Genomic DNA, 27,356 nt, shown 5'->3' on the forward strand with positions numbered 1-27,356 from the left:
CCACATTCCCATCCCCAGACACCCCGTTCCCATCCCCAGACACCACATTCCCACTCCCAGGAGGCACATTCCCATCCCCAGACACCCCGTTCCCATCCCCAGACACCACATTCCCATCCCCAGACACCACGTTCCCATCTCCAGGAGCCACATTCCCATCCCCAGACACCCCGTTCCCATCCCCAGACACCACATTCCCATCCCCAGACACCCCGTTCCCATCTCCAGGCCTCCTCTTTCAGCCACTGCTGAGGCTACGCCCGCCAGCAGCGCCGTGGCTGGGCAGGCTGATAAAGCCGGGGTGTTGGTCAGACTTTCTGCTAACGGAAGGATGAGATAACAGCGGGAACTCCCCTCACTGTGAGGGTTATGATGATGTTTTCCCTTTCTCTGATCTGATGGGCAGCCAACAGAGGCTCCCCCTGGCCAGGGCTGCGCTCCGGCTGCAAACCCAGTGAGCTGGGAATTCCACCATCATGAGACGGGCAAGGCGAGGGTTAGCCCGGCAGCCACAGCCCAGGAGGGTTACGGCTGCGGGACCGCCTGGCCCAGGCAGGGCTGACAGGCCCAGCTGCGTTTAAAAGGTGCGCTGGAACGGGTGGGACTCGCTGCACAGGGCAGGGGAAGGTGCCCCACCACGACACGGTGCCACCATTCCCAGGGAGTCCGCGCAGGAGGATTCCTGCAGGATGTGGGCACTGCTGGCAATGACCTCAGTAAAAGTTATCTTAAAAAATACCCAGAGAAATCTCTCTGATCGACGACCAAGCCTCCAAGTAAACAGGAACACGAGGGCTCGCAGGACCAGCCTCAGAGTCCCTCATTGTCCCCTTTGGCAGCAGGCCACTGGCTTGCCTTGTATGGGAGGAAATGACTTTCTGGTACATTGCAGTTAATTTTTGCCAGTTGGCTTTAACACGAGCCTTATTTTATTAGGAGTAGCAAAATGAACCAGCAACATTCAGCAGAGGGGTTTAAGCTCCGAAGGGGGCAAACCCAGTTTTTTTTTTTTCAGAGTAGCTAAGGGACATGTCCATGAAGAAAAACTGCCTTTAACATCGGTGCGTTTTTTGCATCTCTCTGATCTCCCCTGCTCCCTCACTGACCACTGCTCAGTTTCTCCAGCCCAGCTTCATGCCAGAGAGCTTCTGGTGCTCTGCCGTGGGGCGAGCAGCCCATGGGGCACCGCACCATCACCCCTCTTCTCGGTGTGCCCCGAAGGAGCCCCCCCCTGAAATGCCCAGCTCTGGGGCTGCGGGGAGGTGGGCACACGCTGTGGAGGACAAGACGCGTGGTGGGGGCACTAAAGGAGCCAGGAGAGTAGCTGATGGCAGGGACGGGCCTGTCTGCGAGGCCCAGAGCATCCTCCTACTGCCCTGTCTGGGTCAAACACATGCCCACCGCTGCACCAGCAAGCGGGTCAGAGAATCATCGAATCATTCAGGTTGGAAAAAAGACCTTTAAGACCCTCGAGTCCAACCGTAACGGGGTCCCTCCTTTGCAGGGTGAATTCTGGCCCTTTTGACTTCACCGAGACCTACCCGGGAGGGAAGAGCAGGTCCCGGCACCCGAGGGGTCCCCGGATCTCCCCCCTCCGAGCCCCCCCACTGCCTGCAGCAGCAGCTCCAGTAGGTCTTGGCAGAGCAGCTGGGAGATGAGCGGAGAGGTCCCCCCTTGCTGATCTGCATTTGTTTTAAGGTCTCTTTCATGTACTCTTTGAGGCTCGTTTCCTGTTCTTTGTAAAAAACAATGCTTCCCCCCCCATCCCCGCCCGTCCCAGGGTGGCTTTATCTCCCCTCCTGTGGGCTGCACTCCCTCGAGAGCTGAGCTTTATGTTTGTCTTAAAGTACAAAACCCTGCTCTGATTTAACCGAATTGATTTTAAAGCTGCGTCTGGTATTTGGTGTCTGCTAGATGCATTTAAACCGATCTAGATCTTCTATGTTTGGGCAGATTAACGTGAAGCTGGTAATTTTCTGTGCAAGTGACAGCGACTGGAAGGCTGGACTGTAAATGCTGACATGGATTGAAATTCAGGTCTGGAGCTTTTCACGCAAGCTGGAGCACAGATGCTCAGAATAACATATTATCTGTCTATTATACAACACAGTATTATCTGCTTGTGTTTTGCACTGCTTTAACTACTTCATTCCTAGCCCAGTGCCTTCTGAGAGTGAATCCTGCATAAATGGGCCGTTACTGGTGTCTGCGCCGCAAGGACCTTCTCACCACGCTGAACTTTCTTGTCCTCAAAACAGGGACAATATTGCTCCGGATGTCCCGGTGGCTGTAGATCCTGCTGGGATCCTGCTGGGACGTACTGGGATCTGGCTGCAGGACTGCGATGGGGGACACCAAATCAGTTGCAGCAGCTTCTTGGGTGGGAGCCAGGAGCTGCGCAAGCCCCCAGCGAGAGCTGGTCCCTGCATGGCTGAGCTGGTCCACCAAGGTGACTTGCTCCAGAGACCTTTGGGGCGGTTTGGGGATCATAGAATCGTAGCCTGGTTTGCGTTGGAAGGGATTTTAAAGATCGTCTAATTGCAACCCCCCTGCCAGGGGTAGGGCCACCTTCCACTAGCCCAGGTTGCCCAAAGCCCCGTCCAACTTGGCCTTGGACCCTTCCAAGGAGGGGGCAGCCACAGCTTCTCAGCTGGATGTCTGGTGGGCTCCCGTAGCTGGAAGATGTGATCGGGCAATTTCACTGAAGATTTACAAGCCCATAAGACATCAACCTGGGGGACCAAAAAAACTCCCCAGTGCCCACATGCGCCCCAGCAACCCCCCAAACAGCAGGCAAATAAGGTTAACACAGCCCTTGGTAGCTTTCAGAAGAAATTTCCCATGATTTTGGCTTGTTTGTTTCTCTGGTGGAAATCGGGGATCTAAAACCTGCGGGGTCTGGTGTGCTGGGCTCCCGGGGACGTCCCCTGTCCCCGCTTCCCGAGCCCCGGCGGCTCTCCCCGGTGCAGAGCGGCCCCGGTGCCGGCAGAGGGAAGCATCCCTCCGGCCATGCCCGGCCAGGGCCCCTTGGAGCCTGGAGCCCGGCCCTGACGGGTCCCTCGGAGGATCCGGACCGGGGGGAAATGGGGGGCAGGAGCAAACACCTCTGCAGAAGGAGAGCTTGAGCGTGGCTGGAGTCCCCGAGGTGTCTCCGGGCAAAGTGGTTCTGATCTTGGGGTAAAGCCAGTGCTGGCGCCTCCCGCCTGGGCTCTGCAACCCTTGTCCATGGGATGCGTGACCACCAGGCATCATCTCGTATCTCATATTTCATCTTTCACATATCACGTTTCATATTTTGGGGCAAGACAGAGGCGCCCAAAGGGTTTGGATGCCACCAGCCTCCCACCAGGCACTTGGCAAAAGTACGAAAACCAGGAGTTATTGTCGGGGGGTTCCTGAAAGGCAGCAGGGAAAAGGAACCACTTTTAGAAGGAGATGTGCCTGTGTTCATCTCTGACTTTCTGACACTGTTTTTCTGAGAGGGAGCAGGATTAGTACCAGAGAGAAAGCAGGGACTAGTACCCAAGCAGAGAGAGAGGTATGGGGCTGGCACTCCAGTTTACGCACAGTATTTCCCCAGCGTAAGATAAAGTCACGATTCTTTCATATTTGCAGCGTTTTTCCTTTATTGGTGATTCTCTTAACAGCGCGTCAGGGATATCGGCCTGTCTCCTTTGAGCTTTCTGCACAGCAAGGGCCTCGCAAGCTGTGTAGTTTGCACCTTAATATTTTATCAGCCAGCCAGTAATCGAAAAAAAAAGAAAAAATTAAAAATCCAACCATTCTCCTTGGAATTTTCCTGTCGTGTCCTGTCCCTCATGACAGGCTGTACCTGGCTTGAAACACCCAAGTGGCAGGCAGGTTCCTTCGGACTCTCTGACTATGGGGTTCATGACCCCGGTCCAGGGGCTCCTCAGCCCAGGGTGGCTTGTTCTCCCTGCTCTGCAGTAGTTAGCTGTGCCCTGCAGTAATCAGCTGTGGACACTGGCATTTTTATGCAGTGTAACCATCTAACAACACTCAGCTCCTATCTGAGAGCAGATCTGGAGGCTCCTTGCGGATCGCTATTTGAATTTTCTGACAGGGAAGCTGAGCTGTGTACAGGGAAGGCATTTATCCACCATCACCCTGTAGAGAGCCAGTGCCCTTTGGACCAGCTTCTCCCACTCAGCATCATTTCCATCGCAGTCAGTGCCTTGGAAACAGGGAGTTGGAAACAGGGGGTAGGGGTGGGTCCGGCTGCAGCCCCAGGGAGAGAGTGAAACAGAGGGGATGCACCTGGGGTGGGATCTGGGAGAGAGTGAAACAGAGGGGATGTAGCTGGGGTGGGATCTGGGAGAGAGTGAAACAGAGGGGATGTACCTGGGGTGGGATCTGGGGAGACGGGGCTGCCTTCGGCCAGGTGGGCATGTCCCCACCTCACCCCCACGAGGAGTTACCACCTCCAAGCTGCCCCAGCACCCCCCGGGCTGTTTGCAGTATTTGATAAAAAAAAAGAAGGATGGTGGATAATTGTTTTTACCAGCTCTGCAGTGTCTCCCAGCTCAGCTGGACCAAGCGGTAACAACGCCAGGAACTACCATCATGGCTGTTACCGCTCTGCGCTACTGCAGGATTTTGGATCCCCTGTGAAGGAGCCAACACCCAGAGAGACCACAGAGAAAACCTGTCCCAAGGAACTTAGAAAAAGTCTGTGACAGGTGGGAAACGGACTTCAGGTGCCTCAGGCCCCAGGATGTACCCCTGATGTTAGGGTTAAGCAGTGCTGTGTCTGCTGGGATGGACACCTCCAGGGAACTCCATGAAACACCCTGCATCCCCCCCCAGGAGCTGCAGCGCACACTTCAGTCCAGAAGGACAACGCGTGAAGCAAACAGGCACAAACTCTGTGGGCAGGGTTCTCAGATACCACCCCTCTTTGCTTCGTATCTCAACTACACATGGTTGAAACAACATCTGCCTCCTCCTTCAGAATGTCCCCAAGACCCACAGCATCTCTGCATCGTTTTCCTGCCACCCGGATTATGCTTCAACTGCCTCAGGTCTCAGCCAGCTCGTGACATTTCCGTGCAGCGTGGGCATCGACGGGTGAACCCTGAAGTCTTACCCTTCTCTGGTCTGGGCTTACACACCTCGGCACCTCCCAGCTCTGATTCTGCAAAACGTCCTGCTTCCAGGCTCAAAAATCCTGCCCCTCCACCTATTTTGGAGAATTTCTGCTAACAGGCAGGAAAAATCAGGATTTCTCAGTTTGTTATCACACCACCGCTCAGTCAGAGCTGCACTTGCCCATAATTTGCAAAGTCTGTGCTAATATTCTGGTTACTTGCAGGAGTAATATCACAATTAGAGCACCCCTGGATGAACTGGTGCTCCTCATCATCACCTCCACGATGCCAGAGCGTGAGGGGGCCGCTGTGCTCAGCTCACAGGCTGCGGCGAGATTTCAGAGCATGAAAATAGGATTCGGGAAACTCCACTCTTTGGGAAATAGTCCCATGGGTGACACAGGGAGAGGTGTGCTGTGGGTGGGATCACTCCCCAGTTCCCATTCCAGTTTCCCAGTCTCGACAGGGCTGCGCTGGGGAGATAGGCAAGGACCTAGCCTGGAGGCTGGGTTCCCAGAACAGCCTCCTCCTCCATCACCAACTGTTGTGCAACCCTCTCGCCTTCCCTGCAAAGGGTGTGGGCAGAAACCCTCGCAGGTGGGTGCTGCTCGGGGTGCAGCTGAGCTTGGGAAACCTCTCTGCACCGGCACCGAGGCACGGGAGAGCCCCGCGGGCTCCCTCCTTCGCCCTGCGCTGGGCACACGCTCCAGCCTCGCACGCCCCAGCCGCAGCCACACGACAGCACGGCGTTGGCCCCTTGCACGCCTCGTGTGGCTTCGGAGACGGGATGGGGTGGCCAGGTCAGGCCAGCGGCGGGCAGGGACGATTTTACACCTCAGAGCTATTTCGGAGCCAAACTCAGCCCTGATGCAAGCAGGAAGTCAAGAGAATTGCCCCAACCTGGGGCTATTTCGGGCCCTTCGGATTTACCTCTGCGTTGCCTGCAGACTCTTAAACTCTCAGGACTAGTTGGTTTTATTATTTAGAGATGTTTTTTAGTCCCTCTGTGTTCCCAGGGAAAGCCAGAAATTTAAAAAGTGAACAACAAAATTTAAAAAGTGAACAACAGTCAAGAAATGGAGAGTTATTAAATGAATAAAGGAGATGTCTATGCTGGCAAGGGGTGGATGTTCAATGGCAGGCGCGTTCCCAACCAGCTTCTCCCCAGAGTTTGGCCCCTCAGTTGCCCACATTTGGTGACCACCAGCAGTGTCCCTGGGGCCACCAACAGGTCAGCGCTGGCAAAACCCGGCAAATGGCGTCAGGATCTTCCTGCAGAGTGTGCAGAGAGCAGGAGCCGTCTTCAGGGGTGCATCCATCTCCGTGTTAAGGCCACCAAGGACAGGATCTGCAGGAGAGTGGGGTGGTCTTGACATGAACCCGTTTTATTGTGCTGGAGCCGTGCTCAGACCACTGCCCGGGCACACTCAGGCAGAGTTACTTACTACTTTTAAGTAGCTCGCAGGAGGACACAAGCACCAGTTGTTACCTGCAGGGCTTGAGTTTGAATCCCAAGGGCTGCTCTCTGCTATGAGTGGATCTCACCTGCTCTCAGAAATAAGAGGGAGGTTTGTGCCAGGCGGTGGCTGCAGCAGGATGGAGAGGCTTTTCCTTGTGGTCTCAGAGCCCGGGCACTAAACCAAGAATGAAGAGAGTGGGACACAGCCCCTGCTCCACTCCTGCTGGATCTGCTCTGTTGGCTGCTGGCAGCATCTCTGTGCCCCTCGCGGGCTTTGCTATTTCAGGTGACAAGCTCTTCTAAGAGGTTTTTCTAGTGGTGCTTCTAAGCGTCACCGTGTCCTTGTTATAAGAACCCCTCTTCTCTGCCTAGCAGGCATTCACACCCATTTCTGTTTTCGAAATAATACACACAGGGAGACTGTGTTAAATATTGGTCTCCCTTTATTTCTGTAGGCAAACAGAGGTTTCGAAGCATCTGGGATGGGACGTGCTTCTTTGAATAGAGATGAGAAACTAGACAAGGCACAGGGATGTGCACTGGGAATGACTGGGGTGGGACGGGGAGGTTGCAGCGAAGGGGACTGGAGGATGAGAGCAGGGTCTCCCACTCCAGAAGCACCCAGTGCAGCCACCAGGCAGCAGATAGGCAAATCGAGGCACTTTTTCACCCAGCACCTAATTAAACTGGACCTCATTACCATAGGATATGACCTCAGAAAATAACCTTTAAAAGCTAGAGATAAATGTATGCAGGATTGGTTTGTTCTGACTGGTTAAACATGATGGTCCAGGACCTCCAGCTAAGGAAGTATGAAGTCACTGACCACCAGAAGATGGGGCAGGATTATTTCCTGCTTGTCTTTCTTCCTATCTTCCCTCCAACAGACCAATACTACCGCTGACAGGGTCTGAGGCAAACCTGTGGTCTGCCTCCTTAGGCATTCTAAGTATTAACAAAGGCACTAATTCCCCAGGCTCTACCCCATCCTCCACCGGGAACCAAGACAAAGCTTCTCCCTTCCTGAAACAGAGCCGGCAGCTCCTGCTTTCCACCCAGAGTAAAGAGGGGCCGGGGGCTCTTCCCCTTGAGAACTCAGAGACAGCCCTGAATGAAGAAGTTTCTGGTTCCCAGGGCCTGTTGCAGACTCTAGTAAGTCTCGCAGAACTTGCACAAACCATCGCTTTCTCCTGCCAAAGCTTTGCGCCACTCTCAGGAAGGATTGCAGCGTTTAGATAAACACACCTACCTGGGTGCAAAGCTTCTGCCAGCTGTGATGCAAAGCTGCAGGCTCAGCCCCAGCAAAAAGGAACTTTCTCTCTGCATCTCCTTCCATTTTCACTCCTTGCTTGAGAGTCGAGATTCCTGCAAGTCAGAAAGGGTGAAAAGTTGCTAGATGCAGGGGTTTGGTTTGGCAGGAGGCGCCTCCCTGTGCTGTGTCTGCTACATTCGAAACTACACGGGACTCGAGGCAGCCCTCGCTGTGTCTCCGGCCCACCCCTAAGTGGGAGAGCCCTGGTTGTGTTGTTACAGCACTGCCGGGAATAAGATGATTTTTCTCTCTCCTCACTTAGATAGCTTATACTTTCATCTACAAGAAGGGGAGAAGGAGAAAAGTCTCTGCTTAGCCCCTGCACGTCCAGCAGCTCCAGCTGAATCCCGTGAGCCAAAGCGTGCAGCTCTACACAACTGCACCGAGAGGTGCGTGTGACAGATGACAGCGCTGGGAGAACTTCCTTTAATTATCACTGTTATTGTTGTTACAATTAGCAATTAAGGCATTTGTTTTAAACCTGTCTTGTGTTTCGAAACAAGCACGAGGTGGTCAGATTGGCAAAGACTATTGGGTTAACTGGTATGGCATCCTGCCTGGAGTAAAGATAATAGAGTGCCTGCCTGATTGCTCAATGATGATGGATTGGTGGGGAATTTCTCTTGGACCCTGAGACCAACCCTCTGGGATCTGACACAGCTTGTGTCTGCTCCTCTGGAGGCTGACTTGCACAAGTACCGGGGCCACGATGTTGTAAAGAGCAGGTGTTTTCAGACATTTGAATCTTCAAAGCCACACCTCGCGTGGGGTGTTATCTGTCTTTGCTGTTGCTACTGATGCTTTTTGGTTGCCTGGAGCCCCTGCCCTACCTGGGGGAGAAACGCAGACATTTATTACAGAGCTCTGCAGATGTGAATAAGAATGGGTACATTGCTCCCGGTAGGCTATGCAGCAGCAATGGAGACAAATGCTTTCATTTGGCTGTGTGAAGCACATCCAGCTTTAGCATGTCTCCTGCTGCTGTTATTATTTCTTCCAGACTGCAATTTGCTAAACAGCTTCCAAACCAAGCAGAGGACATGATTCCTGCCCTGTGGAGCCATGAATGATGGGGATTATCTAACTGTTCGGCATTAGCAAGGCTCCCAGATCACCTGCCTGTGTTTTTATACCTGGAAGCACAAAATTGCAGCCTTGGAGCTAAAGTCATGTACCAAAAGTAGCAGGATGGAGCCTGCCCAGGCTGCTTCAGGGCCTTCCTGGACACAGGCAGAGCGATGCAGAAGGGCACTGGTGAGCCAGAATGCCTGGGTTCCCTTCCCGACTCACCCACCGCCTCGCTGTGAGAAGGGAGCAAAGTCATTTTGTCTCCTTCCACCCCAGGGCTCTGACTCACGCTTGCTGAGCAAACAGCAGCAGGGATGTGGGATGCCAGCACTCCCACCTCATCGTCCCTGCCCCGGCTGCTTGTTACTGCCCCTCTGCCCACAGCCACAGCTCCGCACCAGCCAAGGCAATAAAAGACACGTGTCTCTGAGCCGCAGCTTCTCCAAAGGGGCTTTTAAAAAAAAATCCCTCGTCAGCAGCAGCTCAGGTAGAAGTGTCCATCCAAGGTGCACAAGGCAGGCAGGACCAGCCTCAAGTTAAGCAACTGGATTCCCCCAGACTTGCATGCCAGAGTCCCCACTTCCCTGTTTTGGTGGTAGCAGCAGCAGAACTGCTTCCTCACCACAGCCTGTGAGTAAACAGCTAGAAAAGGCTTGCAGAAGACTCGAGGCTGCAGGCTCGGCTCCTGTGAAAGCCCCTGCCCCTTCCACTGCAACACCCTCGGACCCCGCTGCCTGCCCAAGGGGTGACAGAGAGGTGGAGGAGCTGGGAGGAAGCTCTCCAGGTTAAAGCCTGTCCCACATCACAAGGCCTGCGACGTTGCCTGGGATGTGGGGTCTCATAAGACGACTTCAGTCCCAGGGAGCCAGAATAGAAGAGCTAAGGGGACAGGATGAGGAACAAAACTCATTCATGAGGTTTCCGGGCAGATCCTGGTGCAGAAGAGACATATCTGAGCAAGCTGAGATGTCACCTGTTAGAAGAAAGGTGGAGAGGAGGCAGCAAGTCTTAGCAAGGAGGTGAGGGCTTTGGGTAAAGCTTTGAGAGAAAGAACTCTCGGATGCAGGGAGGATTAGGGGAATCTCTCTGTGTAACTCTCACGTGAGGCCCAGAAAGCTTCACCACTGGGCACCTCCATCTCCCTGGCCCACTCCCACGTCAACATCCTCAGCATCCCAGGCCCTTCTGACCACAGGCAGGAGGATGTAACCATTAGGAGGAGCTGGGCAGGAGGACTCACCAGGAAATCAGCCTCTCTTTATGACCCGAACGCTACTTATCGATGAATCAGGGAAGATGCAGATTCGTGACATCCTCCCTAGTAATTTATTCGCCGTTTATTTATGGCACAGGATGTATCAGTGACGCTTGAGTGCTTTGCTCATGCCAAGGATGCCAGAGGTTTTGGGGTGAAAAAGCTCATTCTTTTCAAAGATGTTCATACAGGCCAGGCATCTCATGTCTGGGCAATGATCTGTCTTAGTTTCAAACCCACCTCTGCCCCCTTCCCCGGCTAACACCGCACCTCACCTGCCTCCCCTCGCGGTGGGATGGCCGTCACCACTTGCTTCTCACCAAGACCCCCTGGGGAACCGGGCCCCTTCTTTTGACATGAGACCTCAGTCTCCTCCTCGCCCAGTCCATTCAGGAGTTGTAAGCGAATAAGAAGCAAATTCACCCCAGAATTCCTCAACGTGTATGCCGCAGTGCAGTCAGCCACGGGGGTGAGAGCAGCTCACCGGGGATCACCTCTTATCTTCTGCCCCAAGCTGCACTGCCTGTCCTAGAAAGACACCCAGACTGGACTGAGCTGCGTGTAGTGGAGGCTCCACCATGTTGTAGTATAAACTGCTTCAGCGGTTAATTACCCTCTTGTTTCAAAATGCACGTGGATTTGTGAGGCATCTTCAGGAGGTGTTGCACAGCTCAGCTCTCCCAGGTCCACTTCTTTTCATAGAATTGACCAAAAAAATGGCAAAGCTTCCCAAAGAGCCAGTCCCCAGGACAAAGCTGAGGTGTCACGGCAGAAGCTGCTGTCTGATCCCTGCTCTTCAGGGAGCACATGGAACAGGGACAGGGACACCCTGGATTTTGGTCTGAGCCTGCCCTGTGGTGCCGAACATGGTGTCTCCTCTGCCCCAACAGGAAGAGCTGACCAAACAGTAAGTTTTTATGTTTAAGAAAGCAACGTGTTTGTTCTTTTCCCAACCCTACATGGAAGAAAAAATGTTGCTTTTTGGGAAAAGTTTCATTGCTGCCAATTTTCTTGACATCCTGAATGGGGTTCAGGAGGAAAATGCTTGCAAAGCAGTCACCCCAGAACTGTCCTATTTAGCCAATTCTTTAACTAAATAACAAAATTAACTAACTAGAAGAAGTGTGATGTATTTTTATAATAAAATTCTTTTTGATGATAAACCAGCAGTTGGGGAAAAGTTGAAAAGTGGCTCAAAAACGAGGCAGCAGCAGCAGCTTCCTACGTGTTTTTTGGTGGAAACTGGTTTTTTGGGTCTTTGAGCAGCTCTGTAAGGGAGGCTGTATGGATCAGTCCCTCCCCTGGGAAAAACAGGGTTAGGACTGGGGTGTGCGCGCGTGCGCAGGTAACCTGCCTAGGGGCACGCTGATGATTTCAGACTGCATTTCTACCCGCTTTTCCAATCCTTCCAGCTCATGCTTCTCTGCCCTCCCTCTCTGCCCCTGCCCATTTGGGTGCAGAGATATAAACCCTCCAGCCAATATGTTTCCTTTGGGGGACTGGAAGGGTTGCCTGGAGGGTGCGCATGGCTCTTGTCTCATCCCAACGCTTTCCCTAGAGACGGAGCAAGGGTATTTCCTGGCGGCTGCTCCCGGTGAGCTCACACCGTGGGCGCTCCTTCAGAGCTAGAGCGGCAGGGCAGGTTACTGCTCCAGCTTTGCTAGAAACCTCGGAGCTCCCGACCCTTCGCCTTACCGCGTGGAAGCAGTGCTGGTCTGTCCCAAGGGAACACAGGTAAGCCAGGCTGGGCGAGCAGCAAGCCAGCACATTGGGCACTCTGGTTGCTGCTTCGATTCTTCTCTTCCCTTCTTCTTCTGTCTTGTGCCTCCATCCCTTCACCGTCTCTCAACTGACATCTGTTCAGCTAGGAGAAAGGATTTACCAGCTTGGGTCTGATTCTTTTTCTACCATATGCAACCCCTCGCGTTGCTGTAAAAGCGTAATGCAGAGCACCAGGGATCAGGAGAGAGTCACTGTGGTGTGAATGAGCACATGGAAAGCCAAGATCACGAAGCGGCAGACCTCAAACCAATCTGCCTGCCATCTATTTTATTTTTTCTTCTGTAGCTGTGATCTCACCTGCTCCGAGGATGCAGTCAGCCTGGGTTAAAGAGAGGGCACCGTTAACTCGCAATCGTAAAAGAATGGTGGAGGTTTATCCACAAGTCAGTTGGTCTGGTTGGAGCAGGAGGTTACAGAAGAGCTTGTTTGTGTTAGTGTTACACTCCCGTGTTTTCTCCCTTTGAACTTCTTCTTGGGAAGAGAAGCAGAGGAAGCTGTGGTAGCTTCACACCCCTGCACACCTCCAGTAACTGTTGAACTCGGCGGTGTTGCTCAGCTGACACCGGTGTCAACGGGGACTTGACTGTTTCTCCACAAGAACATGATCAACCGATGAGTGGTTTGCAGATAAACTTCCCTTCCCCGCGCTAGACCCAAAGCTGAAAAGTTTTTCAAAGAAAAGAAAGCTCTGTTTTCCACCAGTGCCTTGGGAGCGCAGAGATGCTACTGAAGTGCTCGGTGTCACCCCGGTACCTGCTCATTCTGCAGAGCTAGACAAGCACAGCCGGACGGGTTCATTCAACACTGCATCCAGGGACTGAACTGCTCAGCTCCAGGGAATTTCTTGTGGCTCTTGCGTATCAAATACCCAGCTGCTAGGGTTTGGATGGTGCTTCCAAACACCTCTAGGGTTGACAGCCATCTATCAGCTTCTTAAACAGCTTCAAAGTCTCAAAGATTTGAAACAAAACATGCCAAATAGGAAACTTGATCAGAACTTCTACTTTTTCAAATGAATAAAGGAGGGCTGAGAAATGATGTTCACACTGAGGATAGGAAAGTCTTTAGCACGAGGAAGAAAAACGGGAAAAAGGTTAGATATTTTTATTTTTTTTTTAGAATCCCACTTGTAACAGAAGCTTTTGCAACTGCCAGAGGTCAGGCTGAGGGACGTGGCAGTGGAAAGCCCACTCGAGGTGTGAAGCTTTGACGCCTTTTGCTGGGATGCCAGGATGGGTTTGGATGGGAGCGCATTCAAAGTGAAATCACTGCCAGCAAAGAGACACCTCCCAGCGCCTTTGCTCTGCGCTCCCAGGACTCCAGTAATACCCAGGGTCTGTGCTGGTGCTCCAGGGCTGAACTTGCACAAGGCGAGCTCCAGCCCTCAGGAAGATGCTGAGAAACGACTAAGGAGAACAGAGCAAATGAGCAATAAACCCTGTAGAGTTGTCCACTCCCAAAAGGTAGGTCACATCCCACGGAGTACAGGGAAGTCCTCTTGGCAGAAAGCCCTGAGTCATAAAGAAAGTGAAGAGAAGGGAGAAGACAGGGTGACAGGACAGGGCTGAAACTGGGAAGCATCGTGTGGCAGCGTGGACTCCTGACGAGAGATGTTAATGTCAGGGGGGGGCGGTCTGTGGCGACCATTCCCAGGCTCAGAGTTCCAGAACATTTCCTAGGGTGATTTGTCACTCCTGCATCATGGGGAGAGAAGAGGAAATATTCTGCAATATGATGTGTGCCGGGAAGAGGATGAGTCTTTTGTAGCAGGGTAAGGATGCTGTGCTCGAGCGGGCTGGCAGACCGAGTGCTCTTCTCCCTTTTCCCTCCGTCTGTACAGCACGCTCCCTCCCCGCCTGCAAAACTAACCCGCTCCTCTCCCTTTTTGCAAAGGTGGCCCAGCAATGCCGAGCATATTTTCCTACCAGAGCGCCGAAGTCGACTGGTGTGAAGGCAACTTTGAGCGCTCGACGGTCATCGCAGAGTACTACAACACTGTGAGTGCGGGCGCATCGAGGGCCGGGCTGGCTCCAGGAGCTGCTTGTGGCAGATGAGATGGGAAAACCTTGTTTTCTCTCCTCCTGCTCACTCCTTTAAACTTCCTGGTGTTGGAGGGTGCTGGTACGGGGAACATTGCCTGAGCTTTGGGTAAATCATGGGACTTTCATTGCTTACAGTAGCCAGTTGCTCCACAAAACTGAGCTGGGGTCAGGGGTACTTCTGGCACGTGTGGGGCTGAGTTCCCAGTGAGAAAACTCCGGCAGTGCTCCTTAGCCCAGATTTGTGAGATCCTGTTATACCAGTCCTGCAGCTCTTCTGCCAACTGGGGTAAGTCCCACACAGGGCTCATGTATTCCAGCTAAATGTACAGGAGTGGCAAAATGAGAGACAGCACTTGCATGAACCATACTGGGCAGGCTGGGAATCCAGAACACAAGGCAGAGGAAAGCTGATGCATGAGCCGGTTTCCCTTCCTATGATCCTTTAGAAAACGCAGGTTCCATCCAGCGCTGGTTCCTTGAATGCTGCCTCCTGGCTTAAGCGTGGCTGGAAGCAGCTATAGAATCCTCTGCAGAGGACTCCGTAGCAAACCATCCTCTGCCAGCACGTCCTTCTACCTCAGCGCAATTACAGGCCAGCAGGGATGTGAGGCATGTGGATTTACAACCTTCCAAGGGCCTTGTTTACAACTTTTAGCAATTACTGTCTAACACTAGAAGTTCTTGTTCTCATGGAAATGCCTCTTCCTCTTTTTCTGAAGCATTTCCTGCTTTTAATAAATTGCCTATAATAACGATAATTCCCTCACCCGAGTCCCGCGGCTCCCCAGCTCTAATTACCCAGCCAGGGTCTCAAAGGACGGATGCTCAGGCTATATATAGTCGCTTCTCTTTGAGACAATTAACAAATAAAGATCCACCAGTCCAGACCGAATCCTGCTTCCCTCTGGTAACCACCTGAATGTGCTGTGCTGTTGCCTGTTTACCGGCACCGCATCCCCGTCGGATGGGCTCAGAGCTGCAGAGTGAGGCAGAGCTGGCGGGGAGGTACAAAAAACACTTATATCAGCATTTCGAACGTAGCTGGAGGTACCAAAGGCCTCTCTGTTCTGGAGTGTCACTGGCAACGTTGGAGAGGGGCTGGATTTCCACAAAGAGCAGAAAGTCTGAAAGTTATGGTTTTAACCAGAATTCATTCTGGGAGATAAATTTTTCCTCACCTCAGTTGGCATGGCTGGATGCATAACTATCTTAGGCCCTCGAATTCCCCTAAAACATTAACTCTTAGCTGCCTCGGTTGTTTTGTGGCACAGCTTTTTAAGTTTTGTAGCTATTCCTGCAAACCTTCCCCAGATGCCTTGTTCTGGACTGAGGTCCCTACTAGCCACAGCCATCTCCCACGTTTCCATACTACACCACCTTCAGGGCACTGGGCTTGGTTGGGATGAATTTTCGCTGAGTAGGGCTCAGACACAGCTTGCTTCCAGGAGATGAGAACTTCTCCAATGCGTGTTTCCACACAGATGCAAACTAGTGTGATACCAAGGAAGAGAGAGAGATGTGGGCAGAGCTAACCCTGCAGGATTTTTTCCATTGATTAAACTAGCCCTTGTTCATCTCTCTGTGTCAACACAAGGCAAGTCTTGCCCAGCAGAGGAAGAGCATTTGCTGGTCCCTGCACTGATCGCCTCCTTCTCGCCAGGCTCGCTTTTACCAGCCCACAGAACTCAGCAGAGTGTCTGTGCAGGCAGAGGGTACCACCTCCGCAGATTCTGTCTTCAGGTGTGATTCCTGTCTAGAGAAAGCAGCAGAGGTCTAAACCTGCCTTGACAGCTGCCTGCATCAGGGCTGGCAGGCAACCTCCTGTCCAAACACGGGGAGACAAAAGAGCAAAGCCTCTTAAAAACTGCTGTTGTCTGAGCATCTGACAACAGCCCCAAAGGCTGCACTGCGCTCAGGGCCAGACCTTGTGATCAAAAGCAGGCAAGAGCATCACTGACGTGGGCATCACCTCTTCATCAGCCTGCACCCCTGGCTGGCACTGCCTGGCCCTCACCCCTTGCAGCAGCACCAGGGGAGCCCTCTTCATGCTCTGGGCTCTCCCACAGGATCAGCCTCCTTGTGATGTGCCCAAAAGGGGGGACTGCAGAAATCAGAGCAGACTGAGATACATCCCTAGCTATCCCTGCTGCCTGGCAGCATGTTCCACAACCAGCTGCTCTGGCACTGTCTCAGGTGAGATCCTAACAGCCTGGATCTCCTCTTCTCCATTCATTTGTTCCCCATATTCGGATTGCTTCCTCCCTGTGGCAAGGTTTATGGGCCTTATCTCACCGGCCTGCCCTGAGATAATTATATCAATATTGACTTCAGTGTCACTTTGCCAGAGTTGTAGAGTAGCTGGGAATCCAGCCAGCTCCCACCCAAGCCTCCCGCACTAAATCAGCTCCTAGTGGAGCATCCTTTTCACTGTCTTCTTCCCAACACTGCCTGGGGCTCAAGCAGGGTAGTTTTGTGCCAGCAGCAGCAATGTGCTGCTGAGAATTCCTCTGTGCCAGCCACACACTCTCTCAAGTCTGCTTGGGTTGGATGCTTTTTATTAGAAATAAGCACCAAGGGTATGAGAAAAGAACGTAAACAGTATCTTTAAGTACCTAATAGTACACGGTGGCTCATGATTGGAGGCAGTTCAGCCACAAAGCACTATTTATAGTGACTCAGTGACCCAGAAATTTATTGTCTTCTGGCTGTTCGTAGGAGAACTGTATTGTGCTACACGAGGGTCATCAGTCAGGGACTTGTCTTTCTACCCTTATTTCTTTCCTGAAATGATTGATCCAGGATGCTGGTAATGACACCCAAATCCTCAGCGGTCTCTCCTGCAAAGCAGCAGGAGCCCTGACACAACCGTATATCCAGAGCTCCCCGATGTTTCATCGATTGGTGGAGATAAGCTCAACTGCAGGTGCAAATTACCTAAGATACGCCCAGAGAAGCGCTCGCTTTCAGAGCGTGTCAGAGCCGTGGCGTGTGCCCCGGCCTTTCACAGGGGCTCAGTAACCCCGCGGCATGGCAGAGGCATCGCTCTCCTGTCTGCCCAGAATGTCGCCTGCACGAGTACGGCAGCTCCCTGCCCCGCGCTCTGCAAACGCTCAACAAACAGCTGTTTCCTGCCCCAAAGCACTGGCATGACATTGGGATGTCAGGACACGCAGCCTCATCTTCTGCTACACAAGTCGGGCTATTAGGAACTTGCTCTGCAGGTCTGGAGATCCTGGGAGGTATTCACTGCTGTCACCCTGTGGGCTCTTCTGTCAGCTAAAGCTGTTTTGCTGGCCTTTGAGTGAATGAAAGCGCTCCAATGACTCTTGCAGAAGTCTCCTTTCACTGGGGAAAATGCCTGCCTTGAGTAAGGACCAGCGTTGCTGTGCTCGCAGAGCCAGGCAGAGCTCTGCAATCCAGCATCTCCCGTCCCCATCCGTCTCAGAGGCTTCTTCTCGCTCTGTCACGGACGGAGATGCAAACAGGTTCTCTGCAGGTCTCTCCCTCCATCTCAGGCTGCAAAGTGCTGAGTTGCAGAAGCCCTGCCTGAGGCCTTTCCCATGATCCTGCTAATGCACCGGGATTAGAGCCATGTTGCTGATCCCAGGTTTGCTTTTCTCCTAGTGAAAGAAGCAAATGCCAGTACAGGCGGGCTCGGCTTAGGCACCTGGAGCAATAACTCACACTTGTTAGGAAGTGGGACATCGCCGTGAGCTCACACAATGGAAAACCACAGGGCTGAGTCACACTCACAGGTCAAATCACACCTCGGCTCCATCACCACTCTCTTATCTCCCTGCCATCCTGGGCAGAGGGAGCTGGTGCCTCCTGCCCAGTATGGCCCAGGCAGGTAGAAGCGGAAGCCATGCTGGGGGGGGGCTCAGTGTGAGCAGAGACTCTGGAGAAACTTCCTAATGGGAGCACTGGGAGCTTGCCACATCCTAGAGGGAAGATATAAGAGAGCACTTAGAAATCAGGGCTCGGATCCAGTGAGCGATGAAGACCCCACGTCCCCACGGATGCAGTTTTGTGGTGGCTCTCCCCTAAGCTCGGAGTTTGGCTGCTCTGCGAGGAATCACTCCCTCTTTTCAACCCTATTGGCACGGTTCCCCTGGTAATCCCTCCCCTCTGATTATCTGATCTTGCACGTCTCCCACTGAATTAATGAAGTGATAACATTGCTGTTATGTAATTAATGGCACTGTTGCAATGCCCGCTGCAGCAGGGGTTCAGACCTCTCTACGCCCAGTCTCAGACTCCCGCGTTTCCTCGCTTGGATGCGCATGCTGGCACTTGCGTACAGCTGCCTCTTCTGCGAGCATTTCCTCTCCTCTTGCTATCCCTGCTTGTCTTCCAAAAGCCTCTTTAACCATTTCACCAGTTGTTACTTTAACACGCCGTTTGGTTTCTCGATCATTTCCGAACAGTTTGACCTCAGTGTGCAAGTGGGACCAGCACTTCTCTTTTCATAGCTGGAACGGGAACACGCCTCGATTTGGCTCTAGGCACCTATAGAAAACCACTCCACTTGGCCCGAGAATTGTTGTTAATGGGAGCATCAACTTGCTTTATGAAAGCCTTGGTGAAATTCAAGATTAATCTCCAGGTGTTAAAGGGAATAGAGACCTTCCATTAAGTGTGAATTATGTTTCCCTCTGGAATACGAGAGGGTGTGTTTCACATATATGACAACATCCCTGTGATTTGCAGCCCTGTTACCATAAACTCAGATCCCACGGGGCATCACAAGCCGAGCGTCGATTTTGCAGTTTACCTGGTGCATGTAAGGGCTGCCGAGGGGTGAGACTCCAGCTGTGGAGGTCAGATTCCAGGCCTGGGGTCTGGGTCAACACCTAGCTGGAAGATGAAAGGAAAAGGATTGTCAGGGTGAGATAAAAGTCCCCCTGGTGTGGTGCCAAATGGTATTTTAACAGATGGCTCTGCCCTGCTCTTCTAACACCCCGGAGAGCTGTCTGGCAGGTAGAACGTGGCACCACAGTCCCAACCTTTCATAAGCAAGAAGGATTTTCCCTGCGGAGGCTGTACTTCCCTGTGATATCCCTTTTACTGAGTTCACAAAATCAGGTGGAAAAGCCAGGGTAAGAACCTGCAGAGGGCAGGGATTATTTCAAACCTCCTTCCCCTGTAGCTGCAGGGCGGAGCGGGCCTGATCCAGCAGACAGGGCCAGGCTTTGGGCACTTGCTGCTCCTCCCCAGCTCCTACATTTTGCCCATCGGCACCTGCCGTTCCCTGAAGCACCGGCGGCTTCAACCAGCCCAGGCAGCACCCACGGGCTGAGCCCCAGTACCGTCCCCTCCTCCCCAGACAAATCAAAGTCTGTCGATGCAGCGATTTTGCGGAGCTGGAAATCAGGGCAGAGTCATTTCACTGCATTCATTTGCTAGGTGTGCTGAAAGGAGGTTTATGACTTCATGTAATTACTAGTGTCCAGAATACCTCCCCCCCCCGGCCAGGTGGTTTTACACATGACACGACAGGATGTCACCTCAATCCTGCCTGTTCCCACTTACCAATATCCTGCTTATCCTGCTACTCTCCACTGCGCCCTCGCTCCCAGTGAACAGGGGTTTTCCTGACTGTGGCTTGCTGCGGTGGTCTAGCTCCTCACAGCCACCTCAGCCCCTCGCAGCGGGGTGGCTGCTGGCCAAAAGGGGCAGAAGCCACCCAGGGAGTTTCTGGCAGCTCTGGGATGACAGAAGAGGGAGGTGGCTGCAAACAGAAGAGCTTTGGCAGCTTGCTTGAAGACACCGGGCAGCTGAAGCTAAACCATCACCCAGAAGGGCCACACCAGTGCACCCTGGGCTTGCTGGCCCAGAAGCACCTGCAGAGAGAGCCCAGAGGTCTGCAGGCGCTGCTGTCACAGCAATAGCTGTCCTTCCAGTTCCAGCCTCACTTCTCGAGAAACGCCTCTGCCTTCTCCCTGTGCCAAGAGTAATACCTGCTTCCACACAATGCTTTCCACTAGAGATCAGTATCCTCTTCACACACAGAGATACCGAGGCACGTGGTGGGATGGGATTTGCCCAAGATCATTGCAAGGAGATGAATGTGCCTCTTGTGTTTCAGATCAGCAATGTGAGCTTCTTTGCCCTTTCTCCGGCCCTGCTCTACCTGAACCGGCAGTACCGTCAGCAGCGTGCCTTGCCCATGTACATCGTCTCTGGCCTGCTCCTCTGCGTAGGTGGGTGCCAAGGTTGTGAAAAGACCAGACAGATTGCCAGAGCACCTGACTGTTCACTCGTGATACGTTTGGAGGTTGGTTCTTAGTGGCCAAAACACAAGCTGGAGTGGGAAAGCGAACAGCCGCGTCTCTCTGAAGCCCTGCGGCTCGTGGTCCCTGCTGGCTCTGGGTGCACAGCTTCCAGCCCAGTAACCCCCGCGGCGCTGCGTGCACTGACTCCCTCAGGCCTCCGTTAACACCGAGGTCCATGCTCTGCTCTTCAGGAACTGTGTGTCTTTAGAAATGGCCCCCAAGACCTTCCCAGGCCAGACAGACTTTGTGCAAGGACAAAGCTTTGGTGACACAGGCTGTCCTTGCTCCTTGCAGGTGTCTTCTCCACGTACTTTCACATGACCCTGAGCTACGTGGGACAACTCTTGGACGAGCTCTCCATCCTCTGGACGCTGGCTGTGGCATATTCCTTTTGGTACCCAAGGATTTACTTCCCCAGGTGCATCAAGAGCAGGTACGACTCAGAGGGTTTGCAGGCTCTGAGGGGAGGGATGGGACACTGACACTGATATGTGTGACCCCCAGCCAGCTCCCCTGCAAGGGGTCAGCATTGAGGTGGCTGCAGTTTGCTTTGGGACCGGACCCTCCATCACTCAGTGATGGACGCGCTGACAGAGGGAGAGTCAGGGAAGGGCTGTGCTGGGCTCCTGTTGACTGGAGCTCTTTGCCTTTGCAAAGCTGCAGAGGAATCTTTGCATGGAGAATTTCAAAATTAATTAGGAAATTAAATGTTGCTGAGCGCTGACATTCAATTACCCACGCTGTCAGACTGTTACAGCATCCCCTGCCATCCACAGAGAGCTTTCCCTGAAGGCTGATGGGGTTTCCCATAGGACAAACCGGTCCAAGTTAACAGCCCACAAGTCCGAGGTTGCTTGCAGGAGAGTTGGCTGGGCTAGAGGAGCTCAGCTGAAAGGATGGGGATGCTGGGTGAGCATGGGTCAGCAGGAACAGGAACCCAGCAGGGCTTCGCTCAAAGGATGGTCGCATCCTGGCTTGTGGAGCCCTCTGAGCCAGCCCCGTTCGCAGTCTTGCAAAGGCCTGCTCCAAGTCTGCTCTTCCCATGCCAAAGAGGAGGTCACCAGGAGTTCACTGTGGAGACATGGTCGGGGGAAGAGGGGAAGGGACTTGGCAAGGGATTTGCATGTGAAAGGCTCCTCTGAGCCCTATTGTTGTTCAGTCAGACCAAATCTGCATGTTTGCTCGGCTCAAGCCCCTGCCCGCCACTGCTGGGCACTCTGTGCAGCCCTTCCCTGCGAAAAGCTCTGGACGCCTTGGCCGCTCGATGTCCCTCTCCGGCATCACCACGACAGTGCACAAGTTACCTTCTGGGCCGTGTTCCCCGCTCAGTCACGGCCTAACAGGGGAGCTTGGGGCAAAACACAGGTATAAACAGATATCTCAGCCTTCCTGCCAGGACTGCTGCAGAGGCTGAGGTCAGCCCTGGGCAGACTGGAGGTGCTGGACAAGGGTTTCCTCTCTCAGGCAATGAGCAGGACCTCTCCCATCCTTATTCTTCCATCCCCTGAACTCCAGGGGGACTGATACTCACTCCCCAACTCCTTTTAGGAAGCAATTCTTCTGGCTGAGTGGTGTCACCACCGTCATCAGTACCTTGATGTCCTTCATCAAACCGGCCTTCAATGCCTACGTGCTCAACTGCATCGCCTTCCACCTGCTGTACCTGACATGGCGCGAGCTGAAAAAGTAAGGAGGGGGCTCAAGGGTTTATCTGCAGGTCTATTACATGCTCCTGGCAGGCTCGCATGTGGAGGTGACTCTGTGCACAACAGCGAATCGAGCCCAAGTCTTCATCAGCCACGTGTTGGACTATCAGCTCTGCGAAGAATTGGGGCAGCCTGGGAGGGAGGAGGAAGAGGCACGGGCAGGACTGTGGGTGCAAGAAGGCCAGATGGCCCAGGTGCCACGCAGAATGGGGACAATCCATGGGACAAGTGTATCTTCTCCTACCCAGCTGCTGTCTCTGCAGCTCTTTTCCCCTTTGGCAGGGATTTGGGAACCAGTGTGGGGTTGGCAGAACCCACCAGGATCTGGGGAGAAAGACAGGAGTGTCTTGGTATCTCTTAGCATCATCCTCACCCACAGACAGTCAGAAACCTTCTCTACAGAGCCACAGTTCTCCAGTTCTTGCGGTCTGATGAATGCTCTGCAGAAGAAACCTGCTGGGTTTTGCCCTGTCGCATTAGCATTTGCAGACAGGAACCAGCCCTCTTTAAAACCCACTTTCCTTCCGACACGATACTCCGCTTCCTCTCCCTCGCTGTGTCTTCCAGGTGCAATGACAAGAGGGTTCACCGGATGGCCGCAGTCATGGTCCTGTGGTGGGTGCTGGCCATCAGCAGCTGGATAAGCGACAGGTGGCTCTGTGGGCTCTGGCAGGCCATCAACTTCCCCTACTTCCACAGCTTCTGGTAAGGGCTCCGGCGTGGAGGCAGGAACCCCACCCCAAACATTTCAGGGGCTGAAGGGCCACGGCTAAGGAGGAATGGCAGCAGGGATGCGCTACACCACCAGGGAGCAGCTGCATCTCTGCCCAACCCTCTCCCCTTTTCCCCTGTCGCTATTGATGCTGCTCCTCACCCTGCTCCCAGCCCAAGGATTTGGTTCTAATCGCTGATTAAGATCCCTTACCTCCGCCACACCAGCCAAACAGCGTTTTGCAAGTCAAATTGTTCTAAAAGTCCCCCCAGGTAAGCAGCCTGCTTTCAAAGGGGCTGCATCTGCTGCCGGGAAGCTGCACGAGGTGCGGTGTTCTTCGAGTTATTTTAACAGCCAAACTGAAAGACAGGGATTTGCTTGGGCAAGACATCTCAGTGCCGGGCCAAGCGTGGCTGTAAGCACTGCACACAGCGTGTGTTCTCAGATTCATCCTCACACATCACTGGGATGACCGGGACAGATACCCAGCGTGCTGGGCTAGGCCAGGCAAGGTGGAATGAGTGGTTTGATTTGGGGTTTAAGTCCCCTATATCACCCCATCTCTGCTGCACAAGGAATTGCCCCAGCTCACAGAGCTCTTCTAGGATTTCCCCATAGGCACAAACCCTGCAGGGCCCACGCTCCCGGCCGCCCTCACGCATCAGGGGACCAGGACCTCTGCCTGCTATGCCATACCCCTGGGTCTAGCCTCACGGTGACACCACCAGCCACACACCCCTGCGAGGTGCAGAAGCAGATGGAATTACCCCTGCCCAACGCATGTCTTTTTGGTTTCCTTGCCAGGCATGTGCTGATAGCCATGTCCCTCCTCTACTGCTGCCCACTGGTCATCTACTTCGACGTCCACTACGAGATGCCATCCTTCAAGCCAAAGCTGGAATATTGGCCCAGCGACTCCTGGCCTGTCGTGGTGCCCTACGTTGCCCTGGAGGAGCCCCACAAACAGTGCTAGAGCTGGTTTCCCTCAGGCATCCCTTGGGCATGGGGTGCGTGATGCACACGTGTGTGTCCGCACGGGGAAGGCCTCGGCTGCGCGCCCGTTCCTCGCACAAGGGCGGTGTGGCTGGGCAGGGAGCAGCTGAGGCCTCGTGGTGCTGGGCATGAAGCAGGGTGGGAGCCCACAGGTGCCCTGGAAGACTCTGCCCAGACTGGCGCCCAGGGAAGCGAAGGTCTCCTCCTCCAGCAGATCCTCACTGAGAAGGGGAAGGAGATGGTGCTGCTTCTGTGTCTTCTGCATTAGTCAAGCAGTGGCACCCCTTGCTGACAAGAGCACAGAAGCCAAACTGGTGACAGCTGGGCTTGTTGGGGCTGCTCTAATTATTATTACTTTTATTTATTGATGTATGTGGTCTTGCTCAGGAGAGCTGTGCATTAAAGCTATGGACACGGACTCGCACTGAGCCCCTTTCTTTCCCCTGACTGCACCGTTACCTGCCAGTCACTCCCACAGACAGAGTGGCCAAAGCTTCTCTAAAAGCTAGATTTTTAGAGAAATCCTCCTGGGTGACAGCCCAAAAGAGGCTCTGCTGGCCCAGGTCCTGGGGGGCTCTACCCCAGGCTCTACTCTACCCCTTCTTCAACACCCAGTGGCCCTTGGTTGTTCCTCCCCAGCCCTGACAGTCTCCAGTGTGTAACTTGGAGACTCCTCTGCTTGCTGAAAGGGCTGGCTGGTGGCAGAGCGAGGTAAGGAGCCAATACGTTAGATAAATTCATTGGTACCTTTGCAAGAATAAAGAGAAGGTGTAAAGCCTCAGAGAAACACCACTGCTGTGCCGAGGGTAGAAAGCAATGCTTTCCAGGTTCTCCCCGCAGCGTAACAGCGAAGAAGTTGCTCTCGTGGCCACGGGACACGCTCCTCTCCTCCGAGCCTTGCTGCGTTACAGCGATGAGTTGAATCACGTCGTGGGTCTGGGTCCTCGGCGCTGTCTGGAGAGCACCCAGAGGCTGGCAGCGTGGCTGAGGTTGGCTCCCTGCAAGGCAGCCAGAACAAGGTAATGTCACCCCAGGGGCCACTGGCTTTTTGGGCCCCTGTGAGTAAAGCGAAAGCAGAAGCACTCTGGGCTTAACCCCCGAGACAGAGGGTGCTGCGCAGGGTGCCACCCAGCTCCGGTGCCATGACCCTCCTGTGGCCGCTGCTGCCTCGTGGGTCCCTCTGCAATGGTCCCCAGAGCCACTAGATGGCAAATTTGGCTCATGAACCCTGAGCGATATTTTATCTTGAGAAAGGGATGTGGCGGAGCGCAAGGACTGAACCCCCAGGCCTGGTCCCCCTGCCCTCTCCATCCCCCGGCACCGCCGTCAGACACCTCTGTGCCATCACAGCCAGCGATGAGACACCTGCACAAGGTGCAGGACAAGGGGTCTCGGAGCTCCGGCTTTTGTATGCCCTCACCTGCCCATGCAGGTGCCCACGGCCTCCTCTCTGTTTGCCTCTTTGTCTCTCCCGCATGCCATCACTCCTGCCTCTCCCCGCATCACCCCATCTCCCTTTCGCTGACCCTCCCCGTTTCGCTCCCTCTCGCTCTCCCCCCCCCCGCCTCACCCTTCCCCAGCCCATCACATTCTTCCGCAGCCTATTAATAACTTCTGGGCAATTGCACCGGGTCCCCGCTGGGCTCGGCCCCTCTGTCGGCACTGCCCCGCGCAGCCACTGAACGCGCCGGCAGCAAGTTCAAAAGTGCAGCGGGGCTTTCACAGCCCCTCTCCTCGTCAGGGGGTGGAGGAGGCCGCTCGCAAAGAAAGGCCGCGTTGCCAGGGAGCCTGGCACAGGAAAAGGGGGTCACCTTCACCTCCGACAGCACCTCCGGAGATGGACAGGCGCCAGCAGCCCTGCGGGCCGGAGATGCTGAGAGAGCCACGAAGGGATGGAGGCCGCGGTGTGGGCGAGGAGGGCTAATTGGCCACCTCCGGCTGAGGAGCCGGTGTGATGCTCGGCAGAGAAATCCAGCGGCAAAATCCCCCGTGCAGTATGGTAATAAGGGAGGTGTCCCGGGCACTGCTGCCTTGAGAACAATGTTGCTGCAGTTGAGTGACTGTAACAGGCCCCGATGACAGCCGGGGCCGTGTTAAAAATGCCTATTCAAGCAGATCAAGACATTGAGAGGCCTCGTGGGGATCTGAAACCCTCAGGGATTTCTGGATGAAGCCAGAAGCTGAATCCCCAGCCCTGGGAACCTGGGGGGGGGAGAAAAAAAAAAAAAAAAAAAAAAAAAAAAAAGAGAAAAGAAAAGAAACCCACAAAGCAGCTTTAAAAGGACTGCGGCGCCCGAGGCAGGGCCTCCTGCTCCGAGCAGGGCTGTAGCCTGAGAAAGCGAAGCAGCCCTGACACCAGCGTGTGACTGGGGTCGGGGCGTCCCCGGGGCTGCACGGGGTTATCCGAGGCTGGAGCTGCACCTCCAAAAGGTCCCTGAGCTGCTGGGGCTGCTCAGTCCATCCCGGGGGACCCACAGCTGCGGCTTGCGGGGTGCAGCCTGCGGCGCAGAGCTGACAGACACCCCGTGAAAACGAAGCGGGGAGGTCAAAGGGATGAGTCGGGGCATTTCTGCCCGGAGCTGAAAGGGGTCCGGCTGAACGGGTAAAGCTGGGAGCCCTCAGAGGGCGAAAGGGGCCCCTTCACAACCCCCCCAAGGCCGTGGGGAGTTCTGATGGTGCCTCCCGCAGCGGAACCTCTCGGGGTGTAACCCGCCAGCTCGCTCAGCGGAGCAGCGCAGGGGAACAGGCAGGGCAGGAAGAGCTGCAAACCCTCGCACCCAGGGATCTGAGTTAGGACCGGTCAAAATTAAACCTTTCCTTATTTTTGCCAGATGAGCCTTAACCCGGATCATTTCCCTGCTTTGGCTCCCCATATGGAAGCCTAAACCACAAGAAAAGAGGCAAGAGAAGGAGCAGGAATGAGGAAGAGGATAGAGGCTGCTTCTTTCAACTGATGCCAGATCCAAGAGGTTATGAAACAACGGCATCGGTTGAGTCTTTTTGGTGCAATTGCCACACAAATGAAATAATAATGTCGATAACGCACCAGTCCTGCAGCATCAAGGATTAACACTTACCTGTTCTGCTGCACCAAATTGCCTCCTGCTGTTACAGATTTACACTGCAGGATTTGGCTCGCAGACTGGAAACTTTTCAAGGCAGGGTGATTTATCCATAAAAGACATTGCACATTCATGGACCTGCATAAATAATGCAAAAGTAATTAATAATAACCCAGACCCTGCTCTTAATGCCAGGAGAAGAAACTGCTTCACTGGAGCGTCTCTTACGCCTTTTGCAAAAGATCTTTATTTGTTAACTGTCTCAAAGAGAAAGGAGATAATAGTTTTGAAACATGGAGTGGATGTCGCTAGGTCCCGGGATTTTATTGCCAGACTGAAAATCTTTACGATTGATTAAAGAACCCTCTGCCGGAGTCATGTTAAAACAACATTGGTTCAGCTTTGATTTTTTTTTTTTTTTTTCAGTTTTAATCTCTGAGGTCTGAAGTCAAAAGTTTGAAACTGTGAACACAAAGGGCTGAGAAACCCAGGAAGGAAGGAGATAAGCTCCAAAAATTAATACCTCTAGAAGTCTTGTCCTTTCAACTCAAAGTGCTACTTTTGAGGTTTGACGCAGGATTT

General features: G+C 53.6%; 1 protein-coding gene across 1 annotated transcript; it reads left to right on the forward strand.

The window, feature by feature from the left end:
• The first annotated feature begins 13,888 nt into the window (after positions 1-13,888).
• ACER1 (alkaline ceramidase 1) lies at positions 13,889-23,692 on the forward strand. Its single transcript, XM_026865243.1, has 6 exons — positions 13,889-13,981; positions 20,115-20,229; positions 20,596-20,734; positions 21,850-21,987; positions 22,575-22,712; positions 23,524-23,692. Exons 1-6 carry the CDS (start codon positions 13,889-13,891, stop codon positions 23,690-23,692), a joined length of 792 nt encoding a protein of 263 aa, XP_026721044.1.
• The last annotated feature ends 3,664 nt before the right edge of the window (positions 23,693-27,356 follow it).

The sequence above is a fragment of the Athene cunicularia genome (genome assembly GCF_003259725.1).
Source record: "Athene cunicularia isolate RWA chromosome 28 unlocalized genomic scaffold, athCun1 chr28_part2, whole genome shotgun sequence".
NCBI lineage: Eukaryota > Metazoa > Chordata > Aves > Strigiformes > Strigidae > Athene > Athene cunicularia.